At 37.0% G+C, this 21,486-nt stretch overlaps 1 protein-coding gene across 1 annotated transcript; it reads right to left on the reverse strand.

The window, feature by feature from the left end:
* Nucleotides 1-403: 403 nt before the first annotated feature.
* Nucleotides 404-2,767, reverse strand: LOC113183464 (disintegrin and metalloproteinase domain-containing protein 29-like). The gene has a single exon (XM_026389761.2). It carries the CDS (start codon nucleotides 2,765-2,767, stop codon nucleotides 404-406), a length of 2,364 nt encoding a protein of 787 aa, XP_026245546.2.
* Between the last annotated feature and the right edge of the window lie 18,719 nt (nucleotides 2,768-21,486).

Here is a 21,486-nt window from a genome sequence, read left to right on the forward strand (position 1 = left end):
ATCAGAAGAGGACTAGTAAAATAGAAATATGGGGCCAAGTGTAGTGGCACTTGCCTGTAATCCCAGAGGCTCAGGAGGCTGAGGCAGAAGGATCATGAGTTCAAAGCCAGCCTCGGCAAAAGCAAGGTGCTAAGCAACTCAGTGAGACCCCTGTCTCTAAATAAAATACAAAACAGGGCTGGGGATGTGGCTAAGTTGTCAAGTGCCCCTGAGTTCAATCCTTAGTACTCAAAAAAAAAAAAAAGAAGAAGAAAAAGAAGAGTAAAAAACAGATATGAGTTTTGGAGTTGAGGAGCAATAACTTAAAAATAGTACTTCACCCATGTGCCAATAAAGAAGCAAAATTCAAGAACAAATCTTTAAGTTATTTAAAACAGTGAATAAAGTAGAAACATATCAGGAATTATCTTTTAATAGAAGTTAGTTTGGATGAGGCTCTTGAAACTGGTCTGGATGGGACTCTTGAACCTGGTCTGGATGGGACTCTTGGAATTGTAGATGGGGTTCTTGAAATTCTGGATGGGGCTCTTGGAATTGATTGTGGTCGCTGGGAAACCATTGAGGGAGGTTGGCTCTGTAATCCTTTCCCTACTACCATAGGTTGTTGATCAACTTCTTGCTCTTCTTTCTTTCTTCCCTTTAAACAAAGCCGAATACAACAAAGTATTAAAATGCACAAAATAATAAATAATATTAGGCACAGGAAACAAAATCTGGTTGTCCTCTTTCTTCTAGGAGGTGGGCCACTGTCAACACTACCTCCATGGCCTTGTATCTCGCAGTTGGGAGGGTCCCACAGATAGTTGCAATGGCAGTGATGTTTATTGTTGCAGATGCCCCTCATGTTACAGAATGAGGGTGAGCAATTACTGTCCAAGATGGATATATGGACACATTGTCTATGGATGCAGAGATGGTCATGACCACACTCTGTGCCATCTTTCACATCACCAATATCAGGAATCTTCATTCCATGATGGTAATCAGTACCCCAGCAGTTTACATCATTGTAGTGAGCCCAATGCACAGTAGTATGCTCATCCAGTGAGGGAACTTCTTTCACACCATCACACTGAATTCTCCCACACAAGACATCTGAGACATTACATTTGACATATGTAGAGCCTCTGAGACCACAGTGGCCAAAACGAGAACCTTGTGTGTTTACTCGTGTGTAGCAAATCTCTTCTGCACTTTTTGCCTCTCGGCCAAAAATCTGCCTGCATTGTGCAGTGCGGTCATTACATTCTCTTTCATAGCAGTAGGCTGAGGTATTACAGGGAATTCCATTTTCCACAAATACATCATCTGGGCACTTATGGGAAGTTCCATTGCACCACTCTGGAAGGTCACATATATTAGCCTCTTTTCTACACACTTCTCCTGATGGTAAGTACTGGCAGTTTTTACAACAAAGCCCAAAGGCACAAGTTGACCCATAACTCAGAGTGCAATTTGGCATACAGCAGGGATCTTTTGCACAATGCCGTAAAGGTCCACAGTCACATTCCTCTTGATCTTCAACAATACCATTCCCACAGCGTTTTCTGAAGAAGATATCCTTTGTATATAGATGCTCAAACAAACATTGGGCCCTTTCTAGGGTAAACCACCAAAAATAACTATAACTGCAATTGCTAAATTTGGGTGTTGGTGGGTTATCCTCATGCATTATACATTTACGTGGTAAGCACTTACATGTACTAGGGTCATCATGGGGCATCCCCAAATTATGACCTAAATGATGAGCCACAGCAATTGCAGACAGGGTCAAGGTTCTGTTTATAAAAGTAACAATTGCACAGCTACGAAGTGGATTACACATTCCCTTAGTTGAGCCAAGGCCACTTAATCCTCTTAAATGCCTGTATATAAAAAGATGTGTGGTATCATGCTTTAACCGGGGAAGAATATTTTCAGTTTTCCACTTGCAATACAGATCCAGAGATTTTCTTACATCATCTACTACAATGGGATTTTTATTAGTCCACAACTCCAAACCAAACATTAACACCTTTATATCCAGAACACTATAAATGGAATCCACTATATTTGACACAATAAACAGATCCATCATAATTTTTGAAACATTCCCTGTATAGTGAACGTATAGATAATTGTCAATCACCACTACAATTTCAATAATCCTATAATGGGTCCACCAGCCTTCATAGGAACTTTGCTTCAGAGTGAAATTATTAACCTCTTGAAATTCTATTTGGCATGTTATTTTATCTTTCATAAAGCCCGATCTTCGTGTTAGGGATTCTGTCTCCTCATTGTCCATCTTATAAACCAGATGTTCAAATGTGGTAGAAAACATCATGGGCATGATTTCATAAGCAATGTTGTTTATCTCTAACATTCCTCGAAAGCCCCCAAAACAATTACTGAGGGCAACCATGGATTCTGGGTCCCCCTCCACATAACCATGATAATAGCAGCCATTCTGGATAAAAGGATGGTCCTCAAGCAGAGCACCTTGGTCTGTGTAGGTAAACACTGGTAGGTGTTTGTACAGCAAAAGTTTCTTGGCCTTGATGTGAACAATGTGTCTCTGGCCCCCAAAATTCATGCTATAAGACACCCAACCTGGAGGTCTCATTTTTCCAGTAGTGTCAGTTACCTTCAAAGGAATCACCACATCTGGGGGGCTGTGGTATTGGGGGTGCTCAGTCTGGGTGAGCCTAGAAAAGGACCAAGATACTCCAAACCAGTCAAGCAGGAATAAGACCCTAGTGTATAAGAGAGCATCAATCATATTCATTATGAAGCCACACCTACAACAAAATCTTTTTGAAGAAGTCAGATCTAGGAGTCATAGCTTGCGTGGCTAATTCTTCTGGGTACCAGGGCTAATCATTTAGGATCTGTCCTCTGGCAGAGCTGAATCATCAGAGCTCTCTCTCTGTATCCCTGCAAGTAAGATAAAAAGCAATATGTGGATGGAAGTACATATGAGAGGGCATAGTGAGAAGAAAGAGAAAGGGTAAGATAAAAGTGGTTTGTGCTTTAATCAAGGACTGACACAAGAAACTGCCTGGAATTTGCTGATAAATATTGTTAAGGAAGAGGGAGCCAGAGGGTGTAAAGAGAATGAAAACTGGCCTTGATTAATAATCACTGGATGTGAATTATGGATAAAAATTGATTAATTATATTATTTTCTAAATATATGAACATTTGCAAACATTTTCACAATAAATATAACAAAAATTCTTAAGGTTAATCTAATAATAGATCTTAAACTGCTTAAACAGTTCCAATCTACACACATTAAATTGACATAAGTACTAATGTCTTTTCAATTTTAAATGATAAATTACTTGATACCATTACCTAAGAAATTTTTAAAAATCACTCTTATGTTATATTTTAGATTTCCTATGTATTAGCTACCGTTTACCTCCCTATGGCTCAATATTTATTTAATTCTCTTCCCCAATTTTCTCTTCTCATTAGCTTTGTCCAACTGGAAGATACTCAACAACATTATTTGTTTCTTTCATGAATACCAACATCACATAATGCCTGGCTTACTTATGTAAATAATAAATAATGGTCTCCTTGATAGTGATTATTCCTTGGAATGACATAAGTATTATTCAAAAAGTATTTATACTTGATTACATTTTTAAAGAATATTACTCAACATATGTGATAAATTTGTGTTCTGGAACAAAGTGGTATATTCTCAGTTTTCCTTTATTCTTCTCTCTAAATACAACATAATAAAGTAGAAACAAGTCAATAGAAAACAACAACAACAAAAAGACCTTGAAAGCTAAAAAGAAAAAGACACACTGAACAGTGATTTCTGAACTTAAATAATGATAACACAGTGAATTTTTTGAATTTTCCTTTTTTCTGTAATATATATTCCAAATGGGGTGCTGGTCAGATCTTCACTCAGAACCTCCAAAAAGTACAGACCAAAACAAAACAAAAGTACAGACCAAAACAAAAACAAATAACAAGAAAGTCCAGAACTGAAATTTTACTTTCTGGAAAAATGACTGAAAATGAAATTTTCAACAAATACCTAGTGAGGTGCCCCAGAACCTTTTCCATAATGGCAATTTCAGACATTTGACAGGTCCAACAAAAACTCAGTGTACTTATGGGCTGTCCATTCCACACACATTAGCAACATCATGGCACTGATTGAACAACCTAACTTTCATTAAATAACCAAATAACTAACAGGTCTGCCTTTAAAGGCGGTACCAAACTCTTAGTTAGATCCACAATAAGGGCAGTGAAATGGAGCCTCAATTAGCCATAGGTGTACCATCCATAAAGACCAACATTTCACATTCCTCTACCAAGTGACATAGGAAGACCTAAGCCCAGTAGCTTCTGATTCTCCTCTCCCCAGGCCTGAAAGTGATCCCAATGACATGAGGTGAAATAGAAGGGCCCTCTTAACCTCTAGCAGGTACCAGTGAGGATTGAGCTATATCCTTTTCAAAGTAAGGAAAACTAGGATAATATTGAAATTTTTTTAAATTCTCAAACATTTTTTCTTTCTTTTTAAATTTCTTCTTAGTTATACATGACAGTGGTGTATATTTTGACATATTTATACAAACATGGAGTACATTTTATTCTAATTAGGATCCCAGTCTTGTGGTTGTACATGATGTGGAGATTCATCGTGGTATATTCATATATGTACATAGGAAAGTTATGTCAGATTCATTCCACTGTCTTCTCTATTTCCATCCCCCATCCCTTTCCTTCTTTTCCCTTTAAGTGGAACTCAGCCCACAAAAGAAGGCCATAATATTATTTAATCTAGATAGAAAAAGAAATTACTTCCTATGATGATTTTATGTCTCCTATGCAGTGACATCAGCAAAGTGTGTAGGAAACTCTGCACCATCCTGCTGTAATAAATACATTTCTGAAAGGCTCCTAAACCCTGGAAAAATGCAAACCAGAATCACTGGAATTTGAAGGGAGATTCAGAACACCTTCTCAGTGGAGTCCAGGACCTCAGTTAGATGTCATACAACCGGGAAGAGACTTTTTACCTCCTATCTTTATTCCAGAATTTGAAGAGGTTGGCTTATGTGTCCAGTTCTTCAATATTTTCTGAGAGAGGCTTTCTAGAGGACTGGTTTCTATTTTATCAGTCTTTGAGCTTTGACTAGTCTTCCACAGACTATCTTCCAGGGAAAATGGAAATGATGGCTTAAGCTATTATATGCCACAGATCCTCCTCCTTGCTCAGCAGAGTAAGAAGATAAGAAATACTAGCTCTCAGTTTCATTCTGGGGAGGAAAAGAGTTGATCTGTGTATCCAACATACCAACTTCTCCAGAGCTGCCCAAAGAACTACCTTCTGTCTACCTAATTTTAGAGCTCTGATAGGTTCAACACAGTGTAGACAACTCTGGAAATAAGACCCAGCCTAGTGTACCCCATAGATACTCCCTATTTCCTAGTACAGAGAAAGCAGACAAATTTTAGCTTTCAGTTTTTCCTTGGGGAGAGAAAGTTGATAGGTACAGCCTACATAGATAAGCAAAAATTGGCATCTGACTAACCAATATTGGAAGTCTGACTGTTCTGGCACAATCTAAATTTCCACAGGAGGAAAAAGAAGAAGGCTTTGGCTGGGAGACACTTTGGCTGGGAGATACCTCTTTTCTTCTCAGCACCCACCAAACAAACATGAATATTTTAGTTCTCTTTTTTTCTCGTTAGAGAAGTGAAGAATTGGTCCATGTTGCTGTACCCCAACTTGCATAAAGAACCAATATCTAACTTGCCAGTCTTGACTCTCTAATGGGTCTGGTGTAGTGTAGGCACCTGAAGAAGAGAAATTGCAGTTTTGACCAGCTGACATAAAAGCTACCTACCCTGAGCTACCACAAACCAAGTGGACAAAAATCACGATAGTCTACTTCTCCCGGGAGAGAAAAGAATTAGTAGAACAACCATAATCTCTGTACTGGGTGATTGGTGGGAGTCTTCTCATGCTTCAGGCTAGTCAGATAAGTAGTGAGATAGGATTGTTTTGTCTAATGTGCAGACATTAGAGAAGGAAAATGAGGATTCAGGCAAAGCCTCAGAGGAGAGCAGATAGAGGACCAGAAAGTCAGTTCAAAGAAATAATGGTTTAACACATCCAAAATCAGAAGAAGCAAGTGCATATCCGGATCCAAAAAGCTCAAAAGTTCCCAAATAAGGTAAAATCAAAGAAATCCACATGGAAATACATAATAATGGAATTGTCAAAAGTAAAACAGGAAGAATTTTGAGAGAAGCAAAAGAAAAAAAATGACTTATATACAAAGAATCTTCATGAAACTATCTATCAGTGGACATTTTAGCAGAAATCTTGAAGAACATAAGGGAGCAGGATGATACACATAATATTCTGAAAGAAAACACCTTGCTGATGGAGAATAATGTCCATGGCCAAATTGTCTTTCAATAGGGAAGGAGAGACTAAAGACTGTCTTATACAAATAAAAGCTTAGGTAGTTCATCACTGATAGAAATGCCTTTCAAGAAAAGCTAAAATTCGTCAAGTTCAAGTGATAAGACACAAAATAGCAATACTATAGTGTAAGAAAGTTTAAATATCAATGATAAAGATAAATAGGTAGACATATACATATTTATTTAATAATGGTATGTAAATAATTTTTAATTTCTTTATTTAAATATGTTTAAGGTATGCAATATGATTTTTGATGTGAATATACTATTTTTGATAAATGTACACATTGTGAAATGATTACTCAATCTAGACAATTCTAGAGTAGAAGTTAACAGATTAAGAATAAAAATAACTATATTAAACATATGTTAAAGATAAACAACATCAATAGATGTAAATTATGGTACCAATAACAAACTGTGTGTGGTGTACAGTCTCTGTATGTGACTAAAGAGTTTAAGGTAGAGTTTTTATATGCTATTGAACTTATAGTATTAGTTAAAAATAGATTATTATAAATATATAATATTTTATATAAACGCCATAGTAACCATAAGAGAATATTTGTAGAATTTATGCAAGAAAAAAATAGAAAGCAATCAAGTATATCAGTGCAAAATAATCACAAAATACAAAAAGAGGAAATACTGATAAGAATTACAAGAGTAATAAGATGACAATATGACAATAATGAATCTTTTGTCATCAATAATTACCTTAAGTATAAATAGATTAGAATTCCCAAACAGAAGACAGAATGACTGAATAATAAATAGGTAAAAAAAAAAGAACAAAGAAGATGCAACTACATACTATACATAAGAAACTCATTGCAGATTTTTGTTGTATAGAGGTTTCAACACATAGAGATTGAAAATGACAGGATAGAAAAAATATTCCGTGCAAACAGTGGCATAAAAAACAAACAAACAACAACAACAACAACAAAAAAAAAAAAACAGTGGATGACTATACTTACACAAAATAGACTTTGAGTCAAAATCTGCTACAGAAATAAAGATGAAGATTATATAATGTTAAAGTGTCAATCTACCAAGAAAGTATAACAATTATACATATATGTACCCCAAACAGAGCACATAACTATGCAAAACAAACAATTAATGAAAAAGAAGGAAAAAATACAATAATAATAGGGGATGACTTCAATATTCCACTATCAATAATGGAGAGAATACCTAGACAGAAAATAAAGAAATAAAAACTTGAGCAACATATAGACCATATATATAAAATTATATAATAAATAAACAAATTATATATATATATATATATATATATATATATATATATCTCCATTCTTTTCCAATTCAAATGAATTGTTTCCAGAATATATTAAAATTTAGACATCCAGGTGTTGTGGCTCATGCCTATAATCCCAGATACTTGGAGGTTGAGGCAGGAAGATCACAAAATTGAGACCAGCCTGGAAAATTTAGTGAGACCCTGTCTCAGAATTAAATATTAAAAGTGAACTGGGGGGCTGGGGATGTGGCTCAAGCAGTAGCGCACTCGCCTGGCATGTGCTGGATGCAGGGTTCAATCCTCAGCATCACATAAAAATAAAATAAAGATGTTGTGTCCACGGAAAACTAAAATAAATAAATAAATATTAAAAAATTCTCTCTCTTAAAAAAAAAGTGAACTGGGAATGTAGGTCAGTGGTGGAGAGATGCCTAGCTTATATTATAGGCCCTGTACTCAATACCCAGAGTACCACATAAATAAATAAACAAATTTTTATTGAAAATTAGAAAATGCAAGAATATATAAAAGCTAAAGAACATACAACAGGAACCAAGAAGAAATTAAAAAAAAAAAAAAACAAATTTAGAAAGTACTTCAAGTGAAAATGCAAATACAACATATATCAAAATACAAGATTCAGCAAATGTGGTACCAAGGGGGTATTTATAGCAAAAACATGCCTCCATGAAAAAAGAGAAAATAGCTCAAAAGAGAAACCTAACATTAGGAGCCAGCAAAAGAAAAACAAAGTAAGCCCCAAGAAAACAGAAGGAAGGAAATAACAAATATTAAAGCACATGTAAGGGAAGCAGAAATTTAAAATAGGGAAAAAAGTCAATAAAATCAAATTGTCTTTTATATTTAAAGATAAAATGCATGAAACTTCCAGTAAACTTTTTAAAAAGAGAGAGGATTCAAAGAAATAATATCATAAATAAAAGAGGAGACATTACCACCAATGCCACAGAATCAAAAAGCATCATAATAAAAAAAACACTATTAAAGGGGATTTGCATGGAATTTTTGGCCACAATATAAATTTTGACACTGTTATTCCAAGTCTATTTTTCTTGAAGCCCTTGGATTCCTTTTTATTGTTGCAATAATTCTGAAGGCCCAAATGGATATCACTGGCTAAAAAGAAGTTTCCAGTAGGGCTGTGTTCCTTTCTGAAAGTTCTAGGGAAAAATCTGTTTATTTTTTCTTTACAACACCTACAAGCTATCACATTTTATGACTAATATCTCTATTCCTCCATTTTAAAGGTCAGAAAGAAGCAGGATGTCAAATGGGTCTCTTACATAACTTCATTCATACCATTTCATTCTGTGACTTCTGCTTCCCTCTTTCACTAAGGACCTTTGTGGTTACACTGGGTTCACCTAGATTAAACAGGGCAATCTCCTATTGTATGGTCAGCTGATGAGCAACCTTTATTCCATTTGCAAACTAAATTCCCCTTTCCCATGTAAATTAGCATACTTGAAGATTTCAGGGATTATAATAGTAACATTTCTGAGAGTCAATTATGCTACGTAATACACCCTCCTTCTGGTAACTCATCCTATTATCTTTTAATCTGTGCCTGTATTCTTTTTGTGAATTTTTCTTCTAGGAATGTAGAGTCCATCTATTTTTCTTTTGTACTTATCGAAAAATAATAATTAAAAAATGATAAAACTTACAATTAGTGAAGGTATAATGAGACAGGTGCTTTGTAATTCAAAATATAGAAGGATAAATCAAGCTCCACACTGTAGAGAAAATGTAGCAAAATATGGTCAAGATCCAAAGATTCCTTTTAGTTGAAAGTGGACACAATGCCTTTATTTTTATTTATTTTTATGTGGTGCTGAGGATTAAACTCAGTGGCTCACTCGCACTAAGTGAGCACTCTACCACTGAGCCACAACCCCAGCCCCTTCTTAGTTCCACATCAGTAATTCCATTGAATTAGACAGTGTTATGTAGCAGGGGTCTTAGAAAAGGAAATAGAAAAAGGAATATATATATATATATATATATATATATATATATATATAGTGTAATCAAAGGGCATAATGCTTGACTCTAGAGGGTTGGATAGTGCCCCCAAAAGATATGCTCATGTCCTAATCCCATCTATGAATCTATGAATATAACCTTATTTGCAAGAGTCTTTGCAGATATAATTCAGAATCTTGAGATGAAAATCATCCTGCATTACAATGAGTGGTAAATCTAGTGACAAGAGTCATTATTAGAAAAGAAGACAGGAAAAGACACATAGTAACATGGTGGAGAAGGCCAGGTGATCCACATAACCACAGAGGCAGAGATTGGAGTAATGCTGTCACAAGCTAAGGAACAGAAACTACCAACAATTTGAAAAGCAAAGAAAAGATTTTTCCCCAGGATTGGTTTAACTTCAAAATTTTGAGAGAATAAAATTATGTGAGTTTAAGCCAACAGCTTGTGGTTATTTGTTACGAATATTACCTTGTTATCCATCCCCTACTGTCATATCCTCAGGCCCAGACAAGTTATTCAGATGATCTCATGATCATCTTCTGATTCATATTTGGAACAAACATCTCTCATAGTGATGGTCAGCTAAGCAGTATAAATTTATCTTTGGTTCTGGACATATTTTGATGAACAACCATTTTATAAGAATTAAACAGAGTGAAATTTTTTAAAAAGAGAAGAAAGTGTAATGTTATTGTATAATAAGCCTTTTCTTATCATATACCAGGTAAGGTCATTATAAAGAAAAACTTAAAGAAATGTCCTATGCATCCTCTTTCATTGTCAACTCTTCTTAATATGGTTTTAATTTCAGATCAAGTTCCTCTTTATCAAAAAGAAGCAGGTGAAGGAGCAGAAGCTTTTGATATAGATTAGTATTCTAGATTCAGGTACAATATTTTACATTCTCACTTCACTTCTTTCTGTTCCATCTTGTGTTAACATCCTAAAGTTGTGTGGTTCTTTATCTACCATGTAGACTTCTTGCCCTTCCCCCAAGAACTTACTTGCTATCATTTTTACATGCTAAAGTCTTGATTTATTTTTAAAGCCTTTTTAAATAATATATTCTTTACAATTTTTTCAAGTTCAATGAATAAGAATTAATATTTCTTTTCATAGTCTTCAATTATATTTCTGCAACTCTTATCATCTGTAACATCTGATATTGCCACAAGTACATTTAACTACCATCTCATTTTTGTTGGATTTCAAGCAATGAGAAATCATTAATTTCCTTCCTTCTGAAAAAAACTTGCTTTAACCCGTATCATTTGCATAATTTACTATCAGGTGCTCATAGTGTCATTTTTCTTAAGGTGGAAGGGCAGGCACTGACTGATTGCTTTCCTGATACTCTTGCATGCAAAGAAAAAAATGTGATGTGGATGAAGGATAGGAAACTTTAATCTGAGAAGTGAGGAAAGATTTTTTTTTTTAAAGAAGAAGAACCATTTCTTCTTTCTGAAATTTGAAAAATGCACAGAAACCATCCAGGTGAATGTTAGGCAAACAAATTAGAAAAGAGCAGGTATGAAGACATTCTGGGGAGAAGAAATATGATCTGAACCTTAAAAAATATTATAGCATTTGGTATAGAAATTTGGATGAAAATCACTCAAATTGAGTGGGTAGATTGGCTTCTTGCAGCTACTGAAGTTTGGGTTTATGAAAGATTATTTTTTACAATGTAAAAATCAGATATTGTTGAATTCTGACTACTGAAGACCTTAGAATTTGACAGTAAGAATATTTAGAAGAATATCAAAGAAAAACAATTAGTTTTTAAAATGGAGGTAGAAACTTGAATATAAGAAAATAATTTCTCTCAAAGTCTTTTTTTTTTAAAGTAGATTATACACCACATTTGAGTAACTCTAAACTCTGTTTGTGGACTATATAGCTAATGGCTTCTCACCACTAATTCTTGCTTGAAGATGTGAAATAAAGCAACTAGTGACCTTTTTCTTTAAGAAAGAAGGCTCTCTTTAGATAAGTTGCTTGTAAATTGAGAGTCAACATTTTATTGGCTTTCTGAATAATGCGACATGTCAATGAGAATGTGGCTACATGACATCTGTTTAAAATACATAAACATCACTTTGCAATAAAAGTTAAAACTGCTTATCCTAGAGAAATGAAAAGTGAAATTAATTTACCTGGAATGACAGTTTGATTGTTTTCAGATGAGACAATCAGGGAAGGAATGGCTCTGTCTCTTGCTCTTCTAGTTCAGGAAAGTCACGTTCTTTGGAAACTTATTATATTTGTAATTTTCCCAGAGATGATATATTCTTATTGTGTTATACTTGCATGTCCTTTTAAGTAGACAGAAACTCCAAATAATTTATTTCTCTTAGTGACATGAGCCTAATAGAAAAAAAAATATGTAAGGCTGTGATGGCTGGGTCATTTGTTCATATGACATGAACTTTATGCCTAGTGAAAGGTTAATATAGAATGACAATGAAAAAATGGTATCAGATACAGGCTATTTTATGGGTGTTATTCAAATACAAATGGAAACAATATGAACAAATACACTGATAGTTAGCCACAATATTTGAAAGGTTTTTTAAAAAACTGCCAATAAAACAAAATAATATTTTTAAGTTAAAATGAGTTCTTAGGTGGAATGCAGGAGTATTTCAATAATGATAATAAAACACAAACCAAATAAATTCAGGAAATGGCATATTCTTCCTAATGACAGTTAAAATGTCATTCTGAAGCAATCTCAAATTGGTAACGAATTGATCTCAATTAAGTAAAATTTAAGACAAAAATAGTAATTTTTAACATTTCAAATTTTATTTAGGAGTTTTCTTTTTGCACATACTAAAGAAAACTATTTAAAATTTCCTTCACTTTTGGCTTCTATTTGGGATTTCAAGTAGGAATTACACTAATCTTATTTAGATAGAATTTCCCCAGAGCAAACGGATTGTTGGGTTTGTACTATAAGAATAAAATGTAAGATGTTGAGCTGCTGAATACTAAGGTTTGGATCTGGAATGTCTTCCAAATACTTGTTCCTGAGAGTAGTGCTCAGTAGAGGGTATAGAATATTTAAGATGTAAGGCCAGGTGGGAGGGTTGATCTTTGTGCCCTTGAAGCAGATAGTGGAATCGTGACCCCTGCTTCTTTCTGTTTTTCTCTTCCTAGTCACCATGAGATGAGCACCTTTGTTATTCTACAAGTTCTTCCATGATGTACTGCCTCACCATAGTCCCAAAAGCAACAGGGCCAAAAGACTGTGGACTGAAACCTCCAAAACTCTAAGCCAAAATAAACCCTTGCCTTTTGTGAGTTGATTATCTCGGGTATTTGTTATAGTAACAGAAAGCTAACAATTAGCTAACAGACTGATACTGAGTGTTTAAAGTGGAGTTTTTCATTAGATTGATATGCATTCATTTTTGCCCTGTGCTGTTCTGATTTGTACTTATTGTTTCAGTGGACTTATTAATGTTACTATTATATTGCTCCCCTGCAAAATATCCATACATATGGTCACTGTATTAAGAGTTGGCACATACATTTTATGTTTCTATCAGTGCACTTAAATAATATTACCTCAATAATTCTCTAAAGCAATATTATGGGGTAACTGGCCATTTTCCAAATGATGAAACTAAGCCTTTGCATAATTTTATATAACTGAGTGATTTACTAAGTCCAGAGGCAAATTGTTGACTCAGAAGTCCACATTCTTTTTACAAAGGAGTACATGGCCTCTCCAATAATTACTAAATCAATAATGGGGCAAGATACCCAATGGTACTGCAGAATTGTGAATCTATTGAATAAAAAATTCTAAATAGGGTCTGGGGCTGTGGCTAAGTGGTAGAGCACTAGCCTAGCACCCGTGAGGCACTGGGTTCGATCTTCAGCACCACATAAAAATAAAATAAAGGGGATCTAACATGGCGGCGAAGGGACTGCATCACCCCAGGGCGCCGCGTCACTAAGTAGGAGAAAGACGATGCAAAACGGCTGAAGGATATCTTTGGGAAGTTCAAGTGAAATTGAGGTGCTCCAGAATCTAGTGGACAGATTTCCATCGTGCGAAGTTCGGCTCTGAGAGCTCCATTTCCCCGCACGGAGGGTCGCATAGCCTGACAGGCGATCGCCCCGCGGCTGGAGTCTGTGGCGCACGCCGGGGAGCGGCAGGGTGCCGGAGCGGGGGAACAGCGATACGGATCCGGGGGGGCTCCCGCCTGTGGTACATCGGAGCCCTTAGCGCTGAGTTCCGGCTTTGAAACAGAGGAGAGAAGAGGCCCAGTTTGGCTCCAGACACCGGTCGGACCACAGTGGAGAACAGCAGCCGCCATTTCGGAGAGATGATGTAATCATCCCCGTGTTCTACTGATCTCAGCCCATTCAACTACGAACAGGTGATAACAGGCTGGTATTTGCCTGCTTCTAGCAGACAGATTTTCTGCTCAGGCTCGGGGCGGGGGTTCTTGTGGAGAATACTCCTAGAGGCTCGTGCCTGGCAAGGCGTGCGCCGGGCACTGAGCAGCTGGATTCGGGTTCCCGGGGCTAACCTGGCCCAGGTCTGAGGAAACTGCGGAGACTGCCGGCGGAGGCCAGCTCCAAGTGGAGCATGCGCTGAGCTTGGGGCGACTGGGTTCTGACTCCCGGAACAGTTTTGGCCTGGGGCTGGGAAACCCGTGGCGTTGCTCCCTGGAGCCAGCTCCCAGCGGAGAGTGTATCAGATCGGAGAGGCGGGGTTCCGGCTACCTAAGCTGCTTTGGCCCAAGGCTAGGGAACCGGCGGTGACTGCTTCTCAATCAGGGTCCGGCGGGGTGTTGTAGGGACAGAGTGGATCTTCCTCCTGCGCCCAGAGCAGTCCAAGTGACCCGCCGGCGTGGTGCCATGACACCCCAAACGCAGCTGGGGCTGAAGAGAGCAGCCGCCCACGCATAGAATAGGACCAGCGATTCCGCGGCGCAGCAGCCAAGTAACCTCATTTGGAGTAGGGGCTGTGCGGAGCTGCCATCCGAGCAAGCAGGGCAGGCAGACCTGCCGCCAACTGGCAAGACAGGCCAGGTAGCTTGCCAGCGGGGTGGACACGTAACACCGAGGCAGTCGCGTCACACTGGTTGGAGTGGGGGTGGAGCAGGGTCGCCGCCCGGGTCCGGAGGGGGCTCAGCGACCCGTTGGAGAGGTAGTTAGGTACCCCCATTGGGAGTGGGGGCTGTGCAGAACTGCGACCCACCGGCCTAGAGGTCTGCCAGCGCGGTAGACTCGTCACACCAATTGGAGCGGGGGGCCCAGCTGAGCCGCCACCCACATCCAGATCAGGACCAACGATCCCAGGGCGTGGTAGTTAAGTTACCACAATTGGAGTGGGGGCAGAGCAAAGCCACCACCCGTGCCCGCAGCGGGGGCAGACCTGCGACCGATCAGCGCGGTAGACAGACCACCATAATTAGAGGAGGAGCACAGCCAATACCCGCCCTGCAAGGGAGACTTCCCAACTATACAAGAGCAACATTAATAAATAGGGGGTAAATTTCAAAAACACAACAGTGGCACCAAGCAGAAAGAAACGTCAGCAGTATGAAAAGACAAGGAAAGAAAGGACCACAAGCAATGCAGGTCAACTCAACTTTAGAAGAGGTAACAGCTGCAACAGATGGAATGTCAGATAAAGACATCAGGATTTATATGCTTCAGATGATCTGGAGTCTCAAGGAAGACATGAGACAGCAAAATCAGACAATGAAAGATCACATTGACAAACAAATCCAGGAAGTAAAAGATCAATTTCACAGGGAGATAGAGGTAATAAAAAACAAACAAATAGAAATTCTAGAAATGCAGGAAGCTATAAACCAACTTAAAAACTCAATTGAGAATACTACCAGCAGAGTAGATCACTTAGAAGAGAGAACATCAGACAATGAAGACAAAGTATTTCAACTGGAAAAGAACATAGACAGCTCAGCAAGTCTGCTAAGAAACCATGAGCAGAACATCCAAGAATTATGGGATAATATCAAAAGACCAAATTTAAGAGTCATTGGGATACAGGAAGGCACAGAGCTCCAAACCAAAGGAATAAAAAGTCTTTTCAGTGAAATAATACGAGAAAACTTCCCAGACTTGAAGAATGAGACAGAATCCCAAATCCTAGAAGCCTACAGGACGCCGAATGTGCAAAATCTTAAGAGATCCACACCTAGACACATTATAATGAAAATGTCCAACATACAGAATAAGGAGAGAATTTTAAAAGCTGCAAGAGAAAGAAAGCAGATTACATTTAGGGGTAAACCAATCAGGATAACAGCTGATCTCTCAACACAGACTCTGAAAGCTAGAAGATCCTGGAATAACATATTTCAAACACTGAAAGAAAATGGGTTCCAACCAAGAATCGTGTATCCGGCGAAATTAAGCTTCAGATTAGAAGATGAAATTAAAACCTTCCACGATAAACAAAAGTTAAAAGAATTCGCAGCTAGAAAACCATCTCTTCAAAAAATCCTTGGCAAAACATTACAGGAAGAGGAAATGGAAAATAACTTTGAAAACCAACAATGGGAGGTAGGACAGTAAAGGGGGGAAAGTAGTCAAAGAGGATAACAAATCAGGTTTAGTAACATCAATAAACAAATATGGATAGAAGAACAAACCATATCTCAATAATAACCCTAAATGTTAATGGCTTAAACTCACCAATTAAGAGACACAGGCTAGTAGAATGGATCAAAAAACAAGACCCAACAATATGCTGTCTACAGGAGACGCATTTGATAGGAAAAGATATACATAGACTGAAGGTGAAAGGTTGGGAAAAATCATATCACTCATATGGACCGCGGAAACAAGCAGGAGTGTCCATACTCATATCTAATAAAATAGATTTCAAGCCAAAGCTAATCAAAAGGGATATAGAAGGACACTTCATACTGCTCAAGGGAACCATACACCAACAAGACATAACAATCATAAATATATATGCCCCAAATAATGGTGCAGCTGTGTTCATCAAGCAAACTCTTCTCAAGTTCAAGAGTCTAATAGACCAACATACAATAATCATGGGAGACTTCAACACACCTCTCTCACCACTGGACAGATCTTCCAAACAAAAGTTAAATAAGGAAACTATAGAACTCAATAACACAATTAACAACCTAGACTTAATTGACATATATAGACTATACCACCCAACATCAAGTAGCTACACTTTTTTCTGAGCAGCACATGGAACCTTCTCAAAAATAGACCATATACTATGTCACAGGGCAACTCTTAGACAATACAAAGGGGTAGAGATAATACCATGCATCTTATCTGATCATAATGGAATGAAACTGAAAATCAATGATAAAAGAAGAAAGGAAAAATCAAGCATCACCTGGAGAATGAACAATAGGTTGCTGAGTGATCAATGGGTTTTAGAAGACATCAAGGAGGAAATTAAAAAATTCCTAGAGTTAAATGAAAACACAGACACAACATATCGGAATCTATGGGACACATTGAAAGCAGTTCTAAGAGGAAAATTCATTGCTTGGAGTTCATTCCTCAAAAAAAGAAAAAACCAACAAATAAATGATCTCATACTTCATCTCAAAATCCTAGAAAAAGAAGAGCAAAACAACAGCAAAAGAAGTAGAAGGCAAGAAATAATTAAAATCAGAGCTGAAATTAATGAAATTGAAACAAAAGAAACAATTGAAAAAATTGACAAAACTAAAAGCTGGTTCTTTGAAAAAATAAATAAAATTGACAGACCCTTAGCCATGCTAACGAAGAGAAGAAGAGAGAGAACCCAAATTACTAGCATACGGGATGAAAAAGGCAATATCACAACAGACACTTCAGAAATACAGAAGATAATCAGAAATTACTTTGAATCCTTATACTCCAATAAAATAGAAGATACTGAAGGCATAGATAAATTCCTTGAGTCCTATGATCTGCCCAGATTGAGCCAGGAGGATATAGACAACCTAAACAGACCAATAACAATAGAGGAAATAGAAGAAACCATCAAAAGACTACCAACTAAGAAAAGCCCAGGACCGGATGGGTATACAGCAGAGTTTTACAAAACCTTTAAAGAGGAACTAACACCAATACTTTTCAAGCTATTTCAGGAAATAGAAAAAGAGGGAGAACTTCCAAATTCATTCTACGAGGCCAACATCACCCTGATTCCGAAACCAGACAAAGACACGTCAAAGAAGGAAAACTACAGACCAATATCTCTAATGAACCTTGACGCAAAAATCCTCAATAAAATTCTGGCGAATCGGATTCAAATACATATCAAAAAAATTATACATCATGATCAAGTAGGATTCATCCCTGGGATGCAAGGCTGGTTTAATATACGGAAATCAATAAATGTTATCCACCACATCAACAGACTTAAAAATAAGAACCATATGATCATCTCAATAGATGCAGAAAAAGCATTCGACAAAGTACAGCATCCCTTTATGTTCAAAACGCTAGAAAAATTAGGGATAACAGGATCATACCTCAACATTGTAAAAGCAATCTATGATAAGCCACAGGCCAGCATCATTCTGAATGGAGAACAATTGAAGGCATTCCCTCTAAGATCTGGTACAAGACAGGGATGCCCTCTCTCACCACTTCTGTTCAACATAGTCCTCGAAACACTGGCTAGAGCAATTAGACAGACAAAAGAAATTAAAGGCATAAAAATAGGAAAAGAAGAACTTAAATTATCACTATTTGCAGATGATATGATTCTATACCTAGCAGACCCAAAAGGGTCTACAAAGAAGCTATTAGAGCTAATAAATGAATTCAGCAAAGTGGCAGGATATAAGATCAACACGCATAAATCAAAGGCATTCCTGTATATCAGCGACAAATCCTCTGAAACGGAAATGAGGACAACTACTCCATTCACAATATCCCCCCCAAAAATAAAATACTTGGGAATCAACCTAACAAAAGAGGTGAAAGATTTATACAATGAAAATTACAGAACCCTAAAGAAAGACATAGAAGAAGACCTTAGAAGATGGAAAAATATACCCTGCTCATGGATAGGCAGAACTAACATCATCAAAATGGCGATATTACCAAAAGTTCTCTATAAGTTCAATGCAATGCCAATCAAAATCCCAACAGCATATCTTGTAGAAATAGATAAAAGAATCATGAAATTCATATGGAATAATAAAAGACCCAGAATAGCAAAAACAATACTAAGCAGGAAGTGTGAATCAGGCGGTATAGCGATACCAGACTTCAAACTATACTACAGAGCAATAGTAACAAAAACAGCATGGTACTGGTACCAAAACAGGCGGGTGGACCAATGGTACAGAATAGAGGACACAGTAACCAATCCACAAAACTACAACTATCTTATATTTGATAAAGGGGCTAAAAGCATGCAATGGAGGAAGGATAGCATCTTCAACAAATGGTGCTGGGAAAACTGGAAATCCATTTGCACCAAAATGAATCTGAATCCCTATCTCTCGCCGTGCACAAAAGTTAACTCAAAATGGATCAAGGAGCTTGATATTAAATCAGAGACACGGCATCTGATAGAAGAAAAAGTTGGTTATGATCTACACGCTGTGGGATCGGGCTCCAAATTCCTCAATAGGACACCCATAGCGCTAGAGTTAACAAATAGAATCAACAAATGGGACTTACTCAAACTAAAAAGTTTTTTCTCAGCAAAAGAAACAATAAGAGAGATAAACAGGGAGCCTACATCCTGGGAACAAATCTTTACTCCACACACTTCAGATAGAGCCCTAATAACCAGAATATACAAAGAACTCAAAAAATTAGACAATAAGATAACAAATAACCCAATCAATAAATGGGCCAAGGACCTGAACAGACACTTCTCAGAGGAGGACATACAATCAATCAACAAGTACATGAAAAAATGCTCACCATCGCTAGCAGTCAGAGAAATGCAAATCAAAACTACCCTAAGATACCATCTCACTCCAGTAAGTCTGGCAGCCATTAGGAAGTCAAACAACAATAAGTGCTGGAGAGGATGCGGGGAAAAGGGCACTCTTGTTCATTGCTGGTGGGACTGCAAATTGGTGCAGCCAATTTGGAAAGCAGTATGGAGATTTCTCGGAAAGCTGGGAATGGAACCACCATTTGACCCAGCTATTCCCCTTCTCGGTCTATTCCCTAAAGCCCTAACAAGAGCATGCTACAGGGACACTGCTACATCGATGTTCATAGCAGCTCAATTCACGATAGCAAGACTGTGGAACCAGCCTAGATGCCCTTCAATAGATGAATGGATAAAAAAAATGTGGCATTTATATACAATGGAGTATTATTCTGCATTAAAAAATGACAAAATCATAGAATTTGGAGGGAAATGGATGGCATTAGAGCAGATTATGCTAAGTGAAGCTAGTCAATCTTTAAAAAACAAATACCAAATGACTCCTTTGATATAAGGGGAGTTAACAAGGACAGGGTGGGGACGAAGAGCTTGAGAAGAATATTTACATTAAACAGGGATGAGAGGTGGGAGGGAAAGGGAGTGAGAAGGGAAAGTGCATGGAAATGGAAGGCGATCCTCAGGGTTATACAAAATGTCATATAAGAGGAATGGAGGGGTAAGACAAGATAATACAAATGGAAGAAATGATTTACAGTAAAAGGGGTAGAGAGAGAAAAGGGGAGGGGGGGAGGGGAGGGAAGGGGAGGGGAGGGGGGATAGTAGAGAATAGGACAGACAGCAGAATACATCAGACACTAGAAAGGCAATATGTCAATCAATGGAAGGGTAACTGATGTGATACAGCAATTTGTATACGGGGTAAAAGGGGGAGTTCATAATCCACTTGAATCAAACCATGTAATATGATGTATTAAGAACTATGTAATGTTATGAACGACCAATAAAAAAAAAAAATAAAAAATATAAAAAAAAAAAAAATCAAAGCTAACAAACAAAAAAAAAGTAAAAAAAAAAATAAAATAAAGGTATTGTGTTCATCTACAAATAAAAATTTTAAAAAATTCTAAATAAATTTAGATAATCAGATTAACTTTCCTATTTTGTGAACATACAGAATTTTGTATTTTCCTACATACCCCATACACTTATATGGAGGAATCAATATGTACTCATTTGGAATTGAAAATTAAAACTACAAAAAATTAATCATACCATTAAATTCTAAAGTCATACTTTATTTTAGTATGAATTTATTATTTATTAATTATTTTGCATTAGAGAAGTTTTAATTTGTATTAGATTGCTATAATAGTGAGGATATAATTCCACAGTATTTCCCAAATCTGAAACCAACTGATGTCTTACGGGTGGCCCAGGGCAAATGATTAAATTATGATTTTCATAAGAATATATATCTTATAAGATAGACCCCCAACTATAGAATTAAATTAACAGATAGCCATTTCTTTTTTCCTTCCTTCCTTCCTTCCTTCCTTCCTTCCTTCCTTCCTTCCTTCCTTCCTTCCTTTCTCTCTCTCTCTCTCTCTCTCTCTCTCTCTCTCTCTCTCTCTCTCTCTTTCTTTCTTTCTTTCTCATGATGCTGGGGATTGAAACCAGGGCCTTCTGCATGCTAGGCTAATGCTCCACCACAGAGCTATATCCCCAGACCTAGATAATCCTTTCTTACTAATGGTGTGTATAGATGTATGTATGTGTGTATATATATAGATATAGATATAGATATATAGATATATAATGGTATATATATATAAATTAATATGTATAAATATATATGATATAT

This window comes from Urocitellus parryii, chromosome 14 (genome assembly GCF_045843805.1).
Source record: "Urocitellus parryii isolate mUroPar1 chromosome 14, mUroPar1.hap1, whole genome shotgun sequence".
Lineage (NCBI taxonomy): Eukaryota > Metazoa > Chordata > Mammalia > Rodentia > Sciuridae > Urocitellus > Urocitellus parryii.